This window comes from Notamacropus eugenii, chromosome 6, assembly GCF_028372415.1.
Source record: "Notamacropus eugenii isolate mMacEug1 chromosome 6, mMacEug1.pri_v2, whole genome shotgun sequence".
Lineage (NCBI taxonomy): Eukaryota > Metazoa > Chordata > Mammalia > Diprotodontia > Macropodidae > Notamacropus > Notamacropus eugenii.
This window is the reverse complement of record NC_092877.1, coordinates 90326015-90347661: the sequence shown is the minus strand read 5'-3', so window position 1 is coordinate 90347661 and position 21647 is coordinate 90326015. Positions and strand designations below refer to the sequence as shown.

Below are 21647 nucleotides of genomic sequence, written 5' to 3'. Positions count from 1 at the left end.
AACATAGAGTAGGTAGAATTGCCCTGCACCCATTTTATTTCTGCTTTCTCTGCCAAGGAGAATAAACTTTATATTTGAAATGACAAAAGAAAAAATGGTCAATAAGGAATTAATGCCCAGGATCAGTAAAGAGACAGTGACAGAATAACTAGCTGCCATTAATGAATTTAAGTTGCGTGGCACAGATGAACTACTTGATTGGGTCCTAGGTAACCATGCAGACATAATTCCTGAGCCATTGTCCATGATATTTGAAAGATCATGAAAAGCAAAAGAGGTATCACAAGACTGAAGGACAAATGTTCCAGTCTTCAAAAAATAAAAGAGAGAGAGAGAAATTAATAGAATCCGTGAAGTATAAGCCAGTGAACTTAACTTTGACTTCTGGGAAACTTCAAGTAAAAATGAAACTGGAGACATGGTTGCCAAGTTATTGGTCTTTCATTTTCAAATAGGACCAATGAGATGTCTTGCCTCGTGTAAATTAGACTTAAGTGAGCAGAGTTGCACAAAGGTGTCAGCCTCTTTCTTTTCCTGAGTCATCAAAGTCCAATGATAAGAAAAAAATCAAGATGACTAGTAATGATCCATGATGTAGTGAATGGCCTTGGAATGGCTATTGGAACAAATGACAATCCACCCATTCTACCTGGCAAAGTCTTCACATGCTTGGAGCAGTCACTCCCCTAACTCACTGATGGATTTGAGGCCAGTAAGTTACCCTCAACCTGGTTTAGCCCCTTTACCAATGTGATTTTCCTGAGGCGTTGGCTCTGCGAATGCTATACAACTTCTTGGAGCCACAGGTGAGAGTTGAATGCTAAGTAGACCCCAAAGGTAAATGAGCAGCCCTGAAAAGGGCTCAGCAAGCCCTCACACCAGAGGCACTAGTCCTGCTTGAACACTCAAGGTGGAGCAGTGATTTTAAATTATCGGAAGAATGATTAAGCTCATTTCAGTTTCTGACAGGATTGCTCAACCAGTAGAGGATGGGTATGTTGGGAATATAGTTTGCAAAGATTTTAGCAGATCTTTTGATAAAGCATATCATGCCATTCTTGTGGAGAAGATGAAAAGGTAGATATCAGGTAAATATATAGTCAGATGAGTTCAGAACTGATTGGATGACCAAATTCAAAGAGTAGTTGTTAACGTTCAATGTCAATATGGCAGGAAATCTGCAGTGGAAAGCCCCAGATATCTGTGCTTGGCTCAGTATTGCTTAACATTTTTATCAATGACTTGGAGAAAGACATAGTTAATATGCTCATCAGATTTGCAGATGACAAAAAGTGGAGCAGGATAGCTATTGGCTACCAGTAATAGATAACAGGATATAAAAAAAATTGACAGGCTAAATCAGGGATCAGCAAATTATGGCAGAGGGCCAGATTTGGCCAGCTATCTACCTGTTTCTGTATAATCCAGAGTTAAGAATGTTTTTTAAAAAAATCTTTTTAAATAAAGTCTTATTGTAATTTAAAAAAAATGTTAAGACTATTCTTAGCTCATTGGCCTATGTAAAAACAGGCAGCAAGGTGGATTTGACTGCTAGGCTGTAGTCTTTTGGATTAGATGATTACTGTGGTCCTTTCCAACCCTCAAATTCTGTGATTCTTTGAGTTACACTGACTAAAATAAATATGTTCCATATAAAGCAATGATAAAGCAAAATAACTATAAATAACAGGTTATTTTTTAAAGAACTCAAGCTTACATATAAATATCTATTGTTTCACTTAACACATTTAAAATCATCCCCTTCCTCTTTTGAAAGAAATCTCTCCAGTGAAAAATTGAAAATGAGGAAAAAAAGTCAAAGATCCAAAATCTAGGCTTAATTAAGCTGCTTCTTTTTCCATTTCCCTGTTCTTTCAGTGTTTTTAATCTCATGACCCAAATATATAATTTGAACACTAGCACAACTAGACCAAGTTGGATCAGGTTTCCAGTCTGATATGAAAATATTTCTTCATGTGAGTTGAGCTGTATGAGCTGCTGCATCTCTCGATAAGTTTTTTTTTCTTCTCACTTTAAATTTCAAAATCCCTGGTGTCCATTTCTTGAGTTTTCCTGAAGACACATAGATGGTTGCAGCAACCAAAATTTCTCTGGTCACTAGAAGAACCAGTAAAACTCAAAAACCAGTAAAACTTAATGATTAGGGGCCAAGGGCTGGTTCAGAGTACTGGACTAAAGGAACTAGCCTTGTCATCAGTTTACTTAGTTATCCACAAAAGACAAGATAGAGATTTGTTTTATTTGAAGAATTGTATAACCCCCAATCCTAGATATTACTGGGAAAAGGAGACCAGAACCTGAATTGTATTCCTATTAGTTTTAGATTAGGTAGAAGACTACATACTATCTTGAGGTCACATGCAACAAATTTGGAACTTTAGGAGATGAAGTAATTGTTTTTTCTTCTAAGTTGGGCTTCTCAGTGGTTTCCTAGTATGCTCTGGTAGAGCAATTTATCTTTATGAAATCATTTTAAGTTACCCTTTCACCTGAATAAAAACCTCTTTTACTTTCCTTCCTTTCACACACTACCCTCTTCATTTTAAAATTCTATATTTGCCTCTGCCACCCACAGAAATACATTAACCTGGATGGCTTTATCAGTCTCTCCTCATCCCTCTACATTACAAGATGATCCTGAATGGTTGGCCAGAGAACAGGTGGTAACCCCCTAAATCATTTTCCCTCAATCACATTTCAGCTTAACTATGTGTGTATGGAAGGAGAGAGAAGAGCACCTTTAAGAGAATGAACCTAGTATGCCTCCTTGTCCAGTCACTTCAAAAAACTCCATTGCTTTCATTACACATTAATTATTTGTGATTCCCCCTACCTACCTCTCACTACCCTACTCCCATCTGCTACATTATATAAGAAGTAAATCAATTGATTTTAACTGAATTTTTACTTTTTTCTCAGCTTAAAGCCAACCTTCCTTTTTGTGCTAATGCTCCCTAAATCCTACCCATCCACTATTAGCTCCAATTCCACAACTTTACAGGGGTCATCTCAGAGAAAGCCTTTGAGGCTAACATATTTAGAATTGGATTGTTTAAAGCAAAGCTTATGGTTCCCTTGATTTGTACATCCTCAGTGCTGCAGCAACTCCCTCCTGTCATCCATAGGTTCCTAAGACAGAATCCAGGCAACCTTAAATTAGGAATTCTTCACAATTCTTTCCGGTTTCATAACCCTTTAGCAGTCTGGTCAAGCTTGTGGACCTCTTTTCAGGATGATTTTTAAAACAATGGTAGGAAAAGGTAAAGTTCATTTAAAGGTTAACGAAAATAATGAGTTCATTTTTTCCCATCCAAGTTCATGAAACCACTGAAATCTGCCTGCAGACCCCTTTGGGGTTCCATAGATCCCATATTAAGAAACTTTGCTTTAAATAGAGTAGCAGAGGATAGAGCATTGTTGACTGACCTCTGTCCAAAAACGTGCAAGTTCCTCAGTCTTCACCATTGTGAATTGAATATTGTACATCTGAATTATACCTGTGGCCTATAGTTCTTCTAATAGCATCCCCTAAGTCCCTCAGATTTAATTTGGCCACAGTCTTCATTGTTGCAGTGTTTGTAACAGATCATCAGTGCCTTGTACATACTAGGTGTTTAATAAATTATTGTTAACTGAATAAGGGACTTTAGAGTTCATCTAATCCATCTTCTTGCAACATGTACTTCAGTTCAAGTGATGGAATAAAAGGTTAACTTTAACCTCTTTTCCAAAGGCCCAGACAGATATGAGAGGAGCCCTCATAGCCAGAATGCCGAGAGCTAATTATCTGAGCCAGAGTCTAAAGAAATGCTGCTTCAGGCAGCATCCTATATCATTTCCCTTGTTTTTTCTATCTGTCCATCTTTGGCATTAGGCCTTAGTAATGCAAGAGCATGAAATTGCTGGCAAGAATGAAAGGGCATTTTGCATTTTGCCATGTCCTCATCTCCCAAGGTTTCTGCTAATCACACAGCCAAGCTTCATACCTTAGAACATGTAAAATCTTGTAGGATTCCTGGTCTATTCATTTATTTGCTGTATTCCCTGAAAATATTCCAAGCTAAGTGTCCTTCGGATGAACTGTTTGGAAGAGTTGAGTAAGGGACTCCAAGAGATTATATAGCCCATTCCACATCTTCATGGAAGAGACTATACCACATGGGATGACATGAAGGAATAATTGGAAAACTGGGAATTGACTTTCTTTTCTGTTTTCCTTCAGATCATCCAATAGAAGGTTCATATGTACAAAGATAAGGGGTGAGAGGAGCTCATTACCTAAGGCCATGTAGTTAAAGGCTAAGGTGTGCACCTAAAGTTAGTCAAATTCCTCCTTTTATAGGGACCTTTAGAGGCTATTTGGTCCATCCAGACAGGATGATATCTAAGATCATTAGAGGGAATGGTAAGTTTCATCTAGGAAGGCCATCATGGTAGGTGCTTCTATGTAAACTATAGGACCACAGAATGCTCTTCAAACAGAGAAGGCTCTATAAAGGTTCTGTCATTTATCCTTTTGCTTCCAGATAGTCCTGCCTTTAAGACTGTTGGAAGGTAGCAGGGCACTCTGCTTCTTGAGAAAGTATCTTAAACCCCACACATCTCACCCCCCATATCTTCCTTTACCCAACTGATGTCTAAGAGCTTGCTTCCTGATCTTTTTTCTGTGAGGATGAAAATGTTTATTGGTCAGGTTGGTTAACGAAAAGCAATAGATCCAACCACTTACTGAGGAGAGGAGAAGTGAAACCAAAACCAGGAAATGTTTTCCAGGGCTCTACTTTGTCCTTGACTAACCATGGGACCTCATGAAGAGGAAATTTATTTAGTTCCTTTACAAGCCTTTTATCACACTTATAAACTCGGAAGAATCACACTACTGGTGTAACTCGAAACAACCTGTTTTAAGTGACCTTTACGTGGTTGCAGGGATGAAAGTGGGGATTATAAGTCAAACCTTCATTTCTCCCTACATCAGTCCTTCATGTTTCTTGCAATACATATTCAATGGAATTATGTTCAAGTACATAGCTAGTCATTTTAAGAGGAGCTATTACATCAATTAAGAATATTACTAAGGCATGTTATTCTACATACTTTAAAAAAAAATCAAGTCCCTTCACTATAAGGGCTTACAGCAGTTTGCCCTCTAGCCCATATTAGAGTGAATATAATGATAGATTTGGATCTGAAAGAGGCCTGGCAAAGTAAATGCTTTAAAAATGCTTGGCAACTCGTTGACTTGACTGCAAATCTCTTTCCACTATGCCAAACTGTTATAATAATTAACAAAATGTAATATTTTAACAGTCAGGGTATTCGTTGCTAGGTAAGGGGCAGCTGGGTAGAGCAGGGGAGAGAGTTGCAGGGCTTGGAGTCAAAAAGACTCTCCTTCATGAGTTCAAATTCAACCTTCAGCACTTACTCTATGTGTGTCACTTAACCCTGTTTGCCTCAAAATGAGCTGGAGAAGGAAATGGCAAACCCCTCCAGTATCTTTGCCAAGAAAACTCCAGATGGAGGCATGAAGAGTCGGACACAACTAAAATAACCAAACAATATCACTGGATGAAAAATTAGTTCTGTAGAGAAATGAGTAAATTTAGTAAAGTTTTGAAAAACTTTGGAATTGAATAAAAGACTTCACATAACTGGAATGTCAATGACATGATAAAACAAACTTGTAACAAAAAAACAAATTTTCTCTTATGAAAATGAACATTGTCCAGTGAACACACATTTTGAGAATAGGATAATTATGTCAGGATTTCCTCAATTATTAGTGCCCTCCTTCTCAAAACACTTTTCATTTAACTACTTTGTATTTATTTGTATCTATGTATGTTCCACACACTGTGTCAGACGACCTGGATTTAAATCCCATCTCAATTATTTACTATTTTTGTTACGTCACTTTACCCTTCTAGACCTCAGTTTCTTTGTCTGTAAAAATGGCACAAATGGATAAATGATCTTTCAACTCCAAATGTATTTTTTTCTTCCATTTCTGCAGAGATGCCAAGATAGGGACCATTTCCAGACGGTTTTGTTGACGGTGTGGGTCAGATTAGTTGGAACAGGAACATATATTAGAGACAGTATTGGGAGCATGGAACTTGAAAGTTAAGAGGCTCAAAGATAAAGCAGTAAAGGGAAAAGTAACTCTCTCCTCTTTCACCTTTAGTACTACTAGGGAGCTTCCCATTCCAATAGCTTTCAGAGTCAGTTTTAAAGTGCAATCCCAATCCAACCGTGAAAAGACAGTTTATGACCAGATTATGTGAACCGGAGGAAAAGAAAGCAGTTTGTAGTAGAGAGTACACTCTGCCCTCATCAGCTAGATCCAAAGGGAATTTCAAACTGAAACAATCTGTGAATTAATTGGCATGAGTCCTGCATAGGTAGTAATGGAAATTTGTGAAGTAAATGAACTTCCAGGTTATCTCTTTCCCCTCAAGAGAATAAAACAGACTAGCCTGAGGAGCATGATTTGTCTTCTGTTTAGAACTGGGTAGACTGTGAAATGTACATTTTTATGATACATATGGCTAATGATTTCCTGATTTTACCATGCCTTTACTAAAACAGCTAAATTACTAATCCAATTAACTGTTGTTTAACTAGGTGAGTGATTGAAAGACACCTGAATCTGGAAAGGATCAGAGGGATTGGTAACTGGAGTCAGAGCCATGAGTGAACTGACAGATAATCTTGGGCATCAAACCTGGGATTAAGAGGAGGGAGCCAAGTGCTGGGTGATTGACAGTCACTGCCCCAGAATTCTGACTACTGGGAGGATCAATCATAAAAGTATCCTATTTTTCTTTTTGGTGTAGTCTCTCCCTGTTTATTATTATATTCCTTGCCCTTTTGTCCATCCTTTATCCCTCTTTTTTACCCTCCCACCTAAAAGGTGGAAACCTTAAGTCTGAAAAGGACTTTGATTCTATTTTGCCTCCCACCACTTTCTTTCAGAGCTAGAATAACAGTAGATGAAGTCATGCCACTCTAAACTCCCCAGAGATATGGTATGAAGTACAACCTCTGATACCTTCTTCCAAGGGAGTGACCAGAATATCTAATGATAACAGGCGACACAGTGGCAAACTTGAAATAATAGTAACAATAGCTAATATTTAATACTGTGAGCAAGGCAGTGGACCAAATGCCTTACAAATTTCATTTGATCCTCATAACAATCCTGGGTGGTAAGTGCTATTATCCCTAGTTCATAGATGAGGAAACCAAGGCAAATGAATGCTGGGTGAGTTGCCCGAGGTCATAAAGAGAGTAGGTATCTAAGACCATATTTGAACTTGGGTCTTCCTGACTGCAGAACCAGTCTTCTACCCACTGAGCCACCTAGCCATTTATATATAACACTAAAGTTTACAAAGAATCTTACACTTATTATCTGATTGGATCTTCACAGCAATCTTGTGAAGTAGTTACTATTTTTATCCCTTTCTTTAAAAATAAGGAAAATTAAGCTGAGAAGTTGAGTGACTGACCCAGGGCCACACAGATAGTATCTCATGGAGGATTCAAACTCAGTTTTACTTGACACTATGTTCGGCGCTCTATCTATCATGCCACCTCCAAAAAAGCAACCAGGATCTTATGGCTGCCTCATCCAAACCAGAGTAAGGTTCTACTTAGACCTACTTTATGAACTTCCTTCCTTTTTAGAACTCAGAATTTCTAAGAAAGTTATTAGACATACCATTCTAAAAAAAAAACTCAGCAACACAGGCCCAAATACCTCTCCATCTTTGAACACTTCAAACTCCTGCTCTCAGTTCCTCTGATCCATCCAAATTATTGTCAACAAAATTGAATCTGTTCTTAGCATTATTTATTAAACTGAAGACTTCTGCTTTCTCATTACACCCCTCCACCACAAGTACAGATCTGAGGAGCAGTCTAAGTTTGCAAAGACTCATGAACAGAAAGCTGGCCCCAGGTGACAGAAGTTTTGGACCTCAACCTACAACTCATGAAATACCCAAGGTTTGGAGGAGTTGTAATCTGCAACAAAAGACTGAGCACCAGCACCAGGGAAATCACAGATGTTCAGAAGTGCTTTCAACCAGAAGAGTTTTGACTCTGGCTTTTCCCTGTGGAGGATAATTAAACATGATGGACAGTAACAAATTCTAAGGGTTATCATATCAATCCTTGTACGTAATTTATCTCAAGTCATGGATATGGAAGTCCATAAGCTCCTTGGCCATGAAGGTCATTACCACACTGAAGTGATATTGGGTAAGGCCTGCCTGTCTAGTTCTTCTGTAGTCTTGCCTCTAGAGAAATTTCTGTCCTGGGGCTCTGCTCAGCTGATTGGTAACTTCCTTTCTCAGACAAATAGTAGCCACAGTCATCATTTCACTTCCTCACTTTCTCACCTTCCATGTCCAATTTGTTGCTGAGGTCAGTTGATTGTACCTTTCCTACCATCTCTTGCATGTATGCCCCCTTCTGTCCTCTAACACTAACAATACTCTGGTGTAGGCACTAATCACGTCATATATGTACTATTGCAACAGCCAGATCATTGGTTTCCCTGACACAAATCTGTCCCCACTCTAGTGGGGACCAATCCACCCCAAATCTTCCATCCTCCACTCAACTGACCAAGTGATCTTCCTAAAGCACATCACACACTCTCCTACTCAATAAACTCTAGCTTTCTACCACCTCCATGATCAAAGATGAAGTTCTCTGTTTGAGCCCTTCCTTACTCCCCCTACCCCTGGCACCTTTCTTGTCTTCTTTACACTGTTCCTTCCTCACCTACTCTTCTATCTAGTGACACTGACCCCCTTTGTGGTTCTTCAAAAAAAACACTCCCTTTTCCTGACTTCCTGTTCCCCATGCCCCATGTTCCTCTTCATCTCTGCATCTTGATCATTCTCAAGAAGTAAGATTTTGATCAGATCCATAGACAGTGATCATGATGGCATCTGTATATCCAGGCTCTGTGTTTAAGTGTTTTCACAGACCAGTGTTCTCTCAGGACACCTCTAGAAGGCAGGTCTTTATAACAGACTCTCTACTATACTCTCTAGTGACAAATGAAAGAATATCCTTCCTGGAAATTTCTTATTTAATGAAAATTGTCCAACACTCTCTAGAATTCAAAGCTGTAACAAAAGCAGGACAAGTAGCTCACTTTGGGCATGCTAAGCTAAAGGAGGTATGGAAAAACTACAAAATATCTGTCATTCCAGTCATTCCATGCCATTATATTGCAGGGTGGGGAACTCTAATTTTGTCTTCTTCCTGGGTCCACAAATTAGCTCACCATAGCTTTCCTAGAATTGTTCTCAGAAAACAAGGTTTGGGTGTTTCCAACCAGCATCTGAAAACCCTTCTTTTGTCAACTACAGGGCACAAGTCTAATTATTCCACATCCTTCTTCACCTATACAGGGTCCAGAGGCATATATGTAAATAGAATTTTGTCTCCATGATTGTGTTTCTTCCTGCCTAGAATACTACCCCCAGTTGCATTCCTTTCCTGTTGAAATCCTACCCATCTTTCAATGCCATTTCAAATGTCACCTGTTTCATCAGCATTTTCCCAGTCGCTCCCAGTCAGGAATTACCTCTCTTCCTCTGTCCTTGAAGAGCACTCTCTTACCTTCTTATCATATTTTATTTTGAGGCAAACTACAACTACACAGTAAGTCTAAGGCATTTGTACTTGATAGGTTATCTAGTAGAGAAGAAACTCCTTGAAAGTAGATGCCAGAGCTTTATGCTTTTGTACTACTCCCCAAAACCTAACATAGTCTTTTGCTCTTAGTAAGGTATCAATAAATGGATGTTGAATAAGTAAATGAATAAATAAATTAAAGGATGAAGAGTCCAAAAATAGGCCTCAGCATCCCATTGTCTGCCAATTTGTGTGTTTGTCTTTCATTGCTGAAGCAGACCATGCCATCAAAGAAGTGATGACGTGACTTGCACTTGACTTTGTTTTGAGTGAGGGAGGGCTGTGCAGGTCACCAGCCTCACTTCTCCTCCAGAGCCATCTGAATCCAGTGACCAGATATTCATCAGGATGACTGGAGATGACCCAGGATGAGGCAACTGGGGTTAAGTGACTTGCCCAAGGTCACGCAGCTAGTGAGTGTCAAGTGTCTGAAGTGAGATTCAAACTCAGGTCCTCCTGACTCCTGCACTGGTGCTCTATCCACTGCACCACCTAGCTGCCTGATCAAGTTAAGTAAGCAAGATAAGAAGGGGAAAAACATAAATATTTCAAAAATAAAAGTGAATGGCTCTCAAAGCAGCAAATTCAGGACTAATTCATAATTGATACATATCCCCATTTCCAACATAATTTTTGAGATAACAGGGTCCATTATGCCAGAGACCTGACAACTAGAGGAGTACAGAAGTTAGGGTGGACAAGCCCACATAACAGTGGCCAGGAATATGCCCAAATTATCCAATCATGAGGAAGGGTATTTAGGAGTAAAAGCTATTATTTAAACAGAAACTCTACTCCCATGGATCCCATCACCATAGCAGAGGTCCTTCTCTGGGTCTATGAATGTTTTTTTAATGTTTTGATCATTGTATTTCAATACAATTGTTTTCCTTTGTAGTGCATTGTATTCTGCTTTATGAATTTAAAAACCTTCTAAGAAAGAGTCCATAGACATTGCAAGAGTATCAAAAGGATCTATGACATCAAAAAATGATTAAGAACATTAGCCCTAGAGAATTCCCAGCCTGAGGAAGAGAGAAACCAAACTCATCATCAGAAGGGTCCAGATGGATGTAATAACACGGATGGGTGTTATTGCTCAATGCCCTCTATCCAGTAGCTTCCTACTTTAGCTACTCATACTAACTGTGGGCTAACATACTTTCTGTGCTGCTAAAGATGTACATGTGTTAAATTTTATACCCTCTAAGTTTCAACAACCTGGAGTAAAGACTTGGGTCATCATTCTAATTACAGCTCTGCCTGTAAACTCCATTGTCCTGGTGACAAAAACCTATTCCTTCATCTCTGTTATCTCCCCAAGCCTAGTACAAAATATTATTCATACTATGTACTTAACAAATGTCTCTTGAAGATATATATACATATATATATATATTTACATTCTTATACTATCTTATACCCTGTAACCTCCCCTGCTCCTCCCCCCCCAATTAATTCTCCTTTCATAGTTTTATGGGGAAGTTTAGGGGGATTAATTATGGTTTGAGAAAAAAATGAATCAATAGAAGAATAAAATTGATCTTGTATATAAATTCTATTTATAGCCATAAACATACATCACCAAGAAAAAAAATTTACTTACTCCTTTTCCAGAACATGATTTGTTTGGTTTAGATTCTTTGAATCATTTGTAAGAACATTTCCCCCATATCTATTGTCAATATCATTCATCAGAGACATTGTCTTCTCCTCATTCATACTTTCCACATTACTTTGAAATTCTCTTTCTGGAATTTCTTTGCTAGATCTTTTAGCATTCATCTCTTCCCTCTTTACACCATTTTTCTCTACAACAGCATCGTTTATTAGTTTGCTATCCTTATTTGCCATATTTTCTGAGGACATTTCATTAAATTCCATTTCTTGACTCATGACATTTTCATTCAATGATGAGATATTTTCTTTCTCCACAAATGCAGAAGTCATCAGTTCCTTGTTTTCTTGATTCTGGTTTTGGCTCATACTATGACTTTCTCCTTTCACAGAGGGAGAAATTTGAGGAAATGGTTGACTGAGATTAGGAGTTGTTTCTATACAATCCATTTTCCCTTTTACAGAAGTATTTGTTCCATCGAAGGTATTTTGGATGGTAGTTTGTGTGTAAAGAGGAATATATTCATGGCTTATGGCACATAAGTTAACTGTGTCTTTTTCCTCTTTCTGAAGACGTATAACGGTGTTCCTCAAACATTCACTTATATTCATGAGGTATTCTAAGAGAGCACTAATTTCTAGATTAAAAAAATACAATGAATACAGATGACAGTCAAATTGTTTGTACATTGTTAAGTATTCATCCAACAGAATTATCATATCTTAGAGAAGGTGGGAGCTTTACAAAATAAAAACTGTGTCTATAATGTCCTTTAAAAGAGGGTTTGGGAACATTCCCAAACATAGAAGCATAACTCATAAGGGCCCTATTGTATGCTATGTAAGAAACTGCTGCTGCTGCTGTCTTGGGAATGTTCATTATTAAACAACTAATTACAAAAAGTTCTTTCCTATGAATCAAAATTTACCTCCTTCTAAGCTTTCACCCACTGGTCCCAGTTCTGCCTTCTGCAACAGGACAAAATAGGCTCCTCCCTATTCTACATGGTAACTCACCAAATATTTAAAGATAGCTATCATGTTTCCTGTAAGCCTCCTATTCTTCAAGATGAACATCCTAGGTTCCTTCAACCATTCTTTAAAATAGAAAAGCTACATGGCCTTTGAATCAGGAGAAACTAAGCTTTGAAATCTACCTCCAACATTTAACTAGCTATCTTTCTATCAGCAAGTCACTTAACTTTCCTAACTAATGATGTCTGTGGTAGCTACTTCACGATATTGTTATGAGGCTCAAATGAGGTAATATATATATATACACACACACACACACACACACACATATATATATATATATATATATATATATATATATATATATATATATATATATAATGTTTTCTATGGCTTAAAACTTATATAAATAGTAACTATTATTATGATTTCCAGACATCTGTCGATCTTCCTCCCAGCATTCTCTAGTTTGTTAATGCACCTTGTTAAATGTAGTACCTAGAAATGAACACAACTGCATGATTTCATCAACAGACAATACAGTGAAGCTTTATATTTCTTTTAATAATTATAATGCAAAGTATTCGGCATGTAGTGAGAGCTTAATAAATGCTTTTCCATCTCATTGCATTATGTTACCTGAGGAAAGCTGGATGAATGAGGGAGAGTTGGTAAACTACCAAGTATGCCAAAATGTATTTTAAGATACTACTTTGGATATAAAAGTCATTTTCAGACATTCCTATATCCCTGCCAATGTCTAAGATGTCACTGGAGACTTCCTTTCAAGTTGACACCAATCAATCAATAGTCTTTAGTTGTGATTATTCTATGAGATGCAAATCTACCTGTCCAGGAAAATATTTTGTGCTTATCAAATGCTTTCTTGAAGGCAATATTTGATATGCATACAGCATTCCTCTCTTTTTTTAGTAATCTCATCAAAAGACGAAAAGAAATAACTTACCTAATACCTAATATTGATATTTCCAAAGATGTTCTATTTAAGTCCAATGTAAGAAACAATACGAGTTTTCCTATAAAGCTTTAGAAGAGGTCAATTTGGCTTGACATTTTAAAATTGTTTATATAAAATGAAGATTAATATTTGAATGAGGTGATTTAATCATTTAATGTTATATTTTAGTGGTATAAACAGGTCATAGAAGTACACATAGAGGTGCAAACTAGAAATTTACTTCACCCTTCCTTTTTGAGGGCATGCCAATTTTCACCTTTGGTAGTATATGGCATAGAGGTATTGAAAGAAAAGCATGAGGATTGCCATATCATGTGTACCTTGATATATGAAACATTAAATAATTAGAATTGTAGCAAAATATATATTTACTTGCCTTGTCTCCAGTTGCAAGGTTTCTGTTTGTCAAGAACATGCAGTTGCTGGCAAGTGGCTTGTAGTATCCATGTAACATGTTCCAAATGTTGGCAGAGAGCCCCACTAAGCTCTTGACATAGCATGATCATTGTAGATATCCATGTCCTTATGCCATCCTTGTCTTGAAGGTCATTGCACAAAAGGGTCTCGTTTACTGATTGGTTTTGCCACCAAATCTGCTTTAGTAGCTGACTTAGTTTACCTGTGTCCAGTTCAGTTGGATCCATTTCCTTCCTATTGGCAAGTAAAAAACAATGAATAAATAAATCAATAGATTCAAGCTTGTCACTAGTTATTGTTTCTCAAACCTAGGCATCCAAAGTTCACCAACTGAGTCCTCTCTAAATAGCATAGCAATTAATTCTTTGCTGAGCCTTATATTGTTGTTAACTAATGTAAAGTTACTAGGTGACCAAAGGAGGGGCTTTTGGGAAATCAGTGAGCAGTAGTGCACGCACACACACCATGTGCTACTGTGTACAATACAGATTAAACACAGTTTCTGTTTTCTCAGTCAAGGATAATGATCCCCAGATTGAGAACTATGGGAGTAAAAATAATTAGTAAATTGAAAACTAAGATAAGTAGGAGGACAGGAAGCCACCTGGCTTCCCTCAGGAGGTCAGTTCCCCAAGTCCAGATGACTGATGGGATTGCGAAGTTTCTTCCAGCAATCATTAAAACAAAGCAACCGCTCTAGATAATGGGAGACAAGCAAATGTGTCCTCAAGTTTCAAAAGGCATCAGGAAAGACATTTTTCAAAATGATGACATATGTAATCTTTGGTGAATCACTTTCTATATCTAATATCATCTGTAAAATCAGGGGAGGAGGTACAAATATGAAATATTGGACTGGATGTCCTCTGTGGCTCCTTTAGGCTCTCCATTTATGAGGCTATGATCTTTCATTATGCCCTCATTAATAAGACAGAGAGATACAGAATAGATAAAACAGTAAAGTATATTAAGAAGGAAGAACAAAGAGATAAAAGGTGGCAAAGTAATTGGTCTCAGAAGAGTTAACAGCAGCCTACATACACCAAGGGAGATTGCTATCAACCGAGATTGCCTAGGTTTCTCTTGGTCCAGATTCACTTGGTCTTTCTGTACTTTGAAAAAGTTATACAATATGAATTAATAACATCTCTTTTCCATCTAGCTTTGAGCCTTCATTCTGGGATTGCCCCTAATGGTTAAGAAAATCTATGTCTTTCTCAATGCTCCCTTGCTGAAATTTCAACACTAAAAGTTCACACACAAATAAGTATAGTAAAACAACACTGTATTCAGCTAGTTTACATTCCACCCCAATCATAGACTTCAGTCACAGTGCCCTCTTTTCATCACTCTCTGTATTGATGCTGCTGAAAATTTTTGGGCACAGAGGTTAAGGCAGAGTTGGAGAACAGCTCCTTCCTCCCCAACCCATAGCAATTGTTGTATTTGGGGTTTTCTTTACTGCAGTGCTAACTCCTCTCCTCGAGAAGCACACTTTCACTGGTCCATTTCATAAGATTTCATCTTGTTCCTTTCCACAGGAATAAGAGCAATCCATCTCATTGACCACAGTTATCATACCCCAGGTAAATGGAGTAAATGGACACTGGAGAATATATACTCACCTTTAGCCCAGCATCTCCAGTAAACCATTACAGAATTATCAGTGTTTATGCCTCAACTCAATCCTATACTGTAAGCTTATCAAGGGAAAAAATTCAGCTTTGCTTTCTCTAGACCCTAACAAGGGTCCTTGCACATAGTAGGTATTTAATATATATTTGGCAAGTTGAAATGTTGAATTATTGCTGTCACTAGTTTAGCATTTCCCATTTACTCTCTTGAATTATTAGTTATTTCCTCAAAAACTTCATTTTATGTCCCCAAAAAGATAAACAAATAGTAGTTATTAAATCCTGAAGCTAGGACTGTTTCTTCAACCAATTGATCAACAAGCATTTATAAAGTACCTACTATGTGTCAGCCATTGTGTATAGAGTATGCAACTACAAAGAACAAAACAATTCCTACTTTTGAGGGACTTACATTCTTCCATTGGCAGAAATAACCAATATGTATTGAAGAATTGATCTAGTCTAAACCCTTCATTTTGCAGTTGAGGAAACTGAGGCTCAAGGAAGTAAATTAGCTTGCTCAAGCTCACACAAATAGTAGCCTAGATAAACTGACTCCAAAGCTAGTAATTTTTGCACTGTAACCTGAAGTTTTCTCTTCATATATAAGTATATCTAAAGTAAATAAAAGTAAATACAAGGAAGTTAAATATAAACTAGGTAGGCGGAAATGACATTCTCTCATCTCAGGGCACTTCCTTTTATAATCTGTTCACCAACCGCCTGCCACCCAAACAGTCAATCTTTTGTCAAATGCAGTCATTTATACCTTCACAACGTCTCTCCTATACATCTCCTTTCTACTCACACAACCAGCACACCAGGTCAAACCATCCACTTCTCACCTGAACTAATTAGAACAGCCTTTTAATTGGTTTCCCTGTCTCATCCCTCTCTGAAATTAATGCAGTCAACATTCAGCTTCCAAAGTGATCTTCCCAAAGCAGGAATCTGACCATGTCACTTTTCTACTCATTAGATTCAAGTGATTCCCTATTACCTCTAGGCTCAAATATAAAATCCTCTATTTGGCATTCTTCAAAACCTGACCCCTTTTTAACTTTCCAGACTTCTTATACCTCCCTCCACAAACTCTTTGATCCAGCTACACTGACCTATTTGTTCTTCACACATGACACCCCAGCTCCCACCTCTGTAATTCCATTGGTTATGTCTCATGCCTGACATGCTGTACCGTCTCACCTTTGCCTCTTAACTTCCTAGACTTCCTTTAAGACTCAGCTCAAATGCTACTTTGTGCCAGAAGTTTTTCCTAGTACCCCACCCCTCCCAGCAACTAGGGATTTTCTCTGAGAACTTTCCAGTTCCATTTCCATTTCCATTTTCTTTCTCTCTCTCTCTCTCTCTCTTTCTCTCTCTGTCTCTCTCTGTCTGTCTCTCTCTTCTCTCTTTCTCTCTCTGTTTCTCTCTGTGTCTCTCTTCTCTCTTTCTCTCTCTGTTTCTCTCTGTGTCTCTCTCTCTTCTCTCTTTCTCTCTCCATATATGAGTTTGTGTGTGTATGTATGGGTGTGTCTATGTTTATCATGTATGTACATACTTATCTATGTGAGTTGGGGGAGACAAGTACAAATAACATTATATAAACATCAATATAAAGCTTACAAATACATACAAAGTATTTCAATATAATGCAGTATGAGAAGGACTTTAGTAGTTGGGAATGAGGAGAAACAAACAGATATCAGGAAAGGCTCCATATGGAAAATTGTGCTTGAGCTCTCTCTTAAAGGAAGAGCACAAGGTAAAAAAAGAGTTCAATCCAAACACATCTAGTACTGGTTGGTTGTTGTCCTTTGTTCTCGGAGAGGAACAAAATGACATCACCATGATAAACTCAAGTTTCAGTGTATCTGACTGCGGCTGATCAGACCTATAGGAGCTTGCAATGCTCTACCACAGATTGGGCACAGATAGTTCGTGTGAATATTTGAAGTTGATACTCCAAATGTGTGCATCCTATGTTTTTTTTGTGCTGTCTCAATTCTACTTTGCTCATAGAGCACAACACCCTTTCTGATGTAGGCACTCCATGCTGAGCGGTCCTGTGCCAGTGTCTCCCATGTCACACAACCAGTTCCAAAGTTCTTGAGAGAGACATTGAGACATCCTTGTATCACTCCTTCTGACCACCATGGGATCACCTGTCCCACGTGAGTTCTCCACAAAATAGTCTTTTTGGCAAGTGTACATTTTGCATTCGGACAACTTGGCCAGCCCATCAGAGTTGTGCTCTCTGAAGCAGAGTTTGAATGCTTGGTAGTTTAGTTTGAGTAAAGACCTCAGTGTCTGGTACCTTTTTCTGCCAGGTAATCTTCAGAATCTTCTTAGGACAATTCAAATGGAAGCGATTCAGTTTCCTGGAATGGTGTTGGTGGACTGTCCATGTTTCACAGGCATACAACAATGAGGTCAGCACAATGGCTCTGTACTCTTTCAGTTTGGTAGTCAGTCTAATACCTCTTGTCTCCCAAACTTTTCTTCAGAGCCTCCCAAACACTGAGCTAGCTCTGGCAATGCATGTGTCAACCTCATTGTCAATATGTACATCCTTAGAAAGTACACTACCAAGGTAAGTGAACTTATCCACAGTATTCAAGACTTTTCCATTTGTTGGTACCAATGGTTCCATGTATGGATGGTGTGGTGGTGGCTGATGGAGCACCTGTGTTTTCTTGGTGTTAATTATTAGGCCAAAATTAGCACAGGCAACAGAGAATTGATCCATACTTTGCTGCATCTCAGCTTCAGAGGTTGCATTGAGTGCACAATCATCTGCAAACAGAAAATCATGCACCAACACTCCCTTCACCTTGGTCTTGGCTTGTAACCTTTTCAAATTGAAGAATTTACTGTCAGTAGGGTAGCTGACCTTGATGCCTTGTTCATCCTCATTGAAAGCATTTGACAACATGGCTAAAGACATCATGCTGGAAAGCATGGGAGCAAGCACACAGCCTGGTTTTACTCCATTGGTGACTGGGGAGCATGGCCAGTACTAAGGTGCAGGAGGCAGAATCTTGTCCATAGAAGAACATAACAGGGAAGCACAGTTTGTCTGGAAGAAGAGTCCAAAGAATGAGTCCATTGAGGCCAGATTTCATGGGGCTCTAAAAGCTTAACAGGAGACAATGGGAAGCTAATGGAATTAGTTGACTATGTATGGGAACAGGAAAGGCAATACAGAGGAAAATGAAGGTTAGAGAAGGATGAAAATGGAAGCAACATGCTGGAGATGTTGAAATCAAGACTACAGTAAAATAGCCTTTTTCAAGAAAAGGACCATCTAAGACTGGTGACGGAGGAGATAGTGGGTTAAGATGTCTAAATGATGTCATAAGAGAAGACAGAAGAAGAGGGATTTCTTTGTGAATGACCCCAGTTCTTCTAAGGAAAAATATTAATTGAAATCCTTAGCTGAGAGGAGGAGGGGTGACATGGATTTGAGGAGGTATGAGAAGTTTTGGAATTGCCGTGACAAATAAATTGGAGGAAGGGTCTAAAAATATTGCCTTACTACAATGAGGGCCTAATTGATGCTCTGTAGCATATGTTTGTGGTAGACTCAGTTATCATGGCTCAGCTTCATCAGCAGCACATGAACAGGAAGAAAGGCCACAGATTCTCAAGGTTGAGTTTTGGTAAGGATAAATAGGCATATAAGTGTGTAAAAGATAGAGTGCAGGTCCTAGAATCAGGAAGATTCAAGTTATTAGCCGTGTGACCTTGAGTAAGTCACATCACATCTGTTAAGAGAAATTTTATGAGGCAAAAGAGAGGAAGGAATGTATTCTAGGCGTAGTAGATCACTAGCGTGTTTGACTAGACTGGAGTGTGAGAAGGGGTGTAATGTATAATCAGTCTGGAAAGATATGCTCCCATATCTCCTAAAATAGTGTCTTGGGCACAGTTCCTCAACAGAACTTAAAGATCATTGATTGATTTTAAAAAGCAGATGTTTCATGGAGCAATGGAATACTGGACTTATAAGAAGACCTCAACTTATAAGAAGAACCTGGTCCGATGCTCACGTGGAAAGCCAAATTACTTAATTTTCTTAAGCTTCAATTTTCTCGGTTTCAAAATGGGAGTAGTAATGAGCATCTACTTCAAAGGCTTATTTGGAAAGCCTATGAGATAATACTTGTAAAGTGTTTTGTAAGCATCAAATGCTATATAATTGTCAGTTATTTTTTAAAATTGTTTTCTTTACTTATGCTTTCTACATCAGTTATGAAATAGAATTTGTTGGCCTTATTTTAAAGGCTGAAGAAGGAACCTGTACTAAAACAGAGACAGGAGTGATATTTTTGTACATGTGTGCTTATTTATATAATAAACCAAGGTAGCTCAGAGAACAAAAAAAAAAAAAAAAAGATCAAGGTCTCCAGTCTTCCTGGTTAACACTTTCTCTAATTAGAAAATCAAAGCAAAGCAAAACAAAAACCACCCTTTATTTCTTTCAGAAGAAAAATCTGAGAAGCAGCCTTGGGGTAGGAAGGGCAGCTAAGGACATGTAATTAACATCCCTGTGCAGTATTAGGGGGACCTAGCTACCACTACCTCAAGAGCACACTCCCAAATGGGGTCTCAGAGATGAAGGTAGGGAAAAGAAGGAAGAAGGAATGGCCTCCTCCATTCCCTATCCACACTCCATCAACCAAAAGAAATAGAAGGGAAACAAATCAGAGAACATTCCAGAAAAGTTTCAGTTCCTTGTCTCCTTTAGAAATAATGGAATGCAATTAAACCTCTCCAAAGACACTGGGTGATATCTACTATCCCCTGCTCCTCCCATCCTCCCACTCCCTTTCTCACCTCATCTAAAGCCCTGGGGATCTTGTAGCTACTTTGAAGATGCTTGGAAGACGGGAAAGACAGAGCAAAAAGACCCAACATAGCCGAAGGCATAAATATTGCCTAAGTGGCTTCTGTAGGTGTAAAGGTATGTGGGCAGAAGGGATGAAGGGGGAGGTCAAGAGGAAGAAGCATTAGGATCCCAGCCACTTTAGAGCTGCGCAGTTTACAGAAAATAAAGGACAAGAAAGATGGCTTTTAGAAATTCAGTTGGGGGGGATAGGGAGGTAATTGCTTTCTTCAGTTTGCTCACATCACCTATTGACTATCTGTTATTTGAGATCTTCTTTTACTGATAACACATAAGTAGATACCTTTAATTTTTAGAGTAAAGGCTGGATATAGTTTGAAAGATATTAATTGTATAATTATCTTTAATAGTGATAGTGATTTGGGCCTGGACCTCTGATTTTGTTGGTGTAGGAAGTTCCTTAGTGAAGAAACTGCTTCTACTGAAGGAGTCAGCACTTTCTGAAACTTCTAGTCCAGGGGTGGGGAAACTAGGACCTTAAGGTCCTTAAGGCCCCACATTTCCCACCACTGTTCTAGTCTTAGACAGTTACGTAGAGCATTGAGAAGTCAGATGATAGGCCTAGGATCACATATCCAACAGGTGTCAGACTAGACTTGAACCCAAGGTTCCTGGCCCTGAGGACAGCTCTGTCTTCTAAACCAGTTAGTCTCTTTTGAACAAATCATTCTGAATAGTTAGGAAAAAATTACAGTGCAATTTTCAAAGTCACTGGATTATATATACAAATACATACATATGTATGTATATATATATATATATGTATATATATATATATATACATACGCACACACAAATATATATATACACAAATTTTATATATATACAAATATATATCCATATATATAAAGCACTTACAGATGTGTGTGTCAATAGATATTTTCCCCTCTTAGTCATGGACTATAATCCTTTCTCAGGAAAAACCAGTTTTCCTTAACCTCTATGACATTTGCTTTCAACAGGCTTGAGCTTGCAATCTGTCTGACTTTCTGAGAATGTATGAGTTGCAAAATCAAACCCATCACACATTATGATGCATTTACTTGTTGAAACTAGCATCTACTAGCTCTTAAATCTTGTTTTAAATTAATTAAAGTCACCAACCCAGAAGAACAGGCCTTTATAGCCAAGAACTAAGATAATCACGAAAAAGTAAACTGAAACCTTGTCTTGAGTCTTTATTACGGGGCATTTTTATTACTGCTACTAATAAACTTATGGAATTCTTTAAAAATAAATTTTACTTTTCAGTAAAATCATCTTTACTTCCAATAACACCAAAGGAACTATATGAAGTCACTGAACCATATACATTATAATATGAAAATAAAAGGGTTGAACCTTCTCTCTTCAAACTCTTACCTTCATCCTTGTCCAGAGC

The 21647-nt window shown here is 38.1% G+C and overlaps 1 protein-coding gene across 2 annotated transcripts in view; it reads right to left on the bottom strand.

Annotated features, from left to right (window-relative positions):
- DTHD1 (death domain containing 1) overlaps nt 1–14208 on the bottom strand; it is a 67844-nt gene extending 53636 nt beyond the window's left edge. Inside the window, exons 1-2 of one of the 2 annotated variants that reach the window (XM_072620442.1) lie at nt 13686–14208; nt 11345–11993 (exon numbers count right to left, since the gene is read on the bottom strand). In XM_072620442.1, the coding sequence (XP_072476543.1) occupies nt 11345–11993; nt 13686–13953 (917 nt within the window). In that variant the 5' untranslated portion in view covers nt 13954–14208. The remainder of the gene's footprint in view (nt 1–11344; nt 11994–13685) is intronic. The other variant, XM_072620441.1, reaches the window with a different exon arrangement.
- Between the last annotated feature and the right edge of the window lie 7439 nt (nt 14209–21647).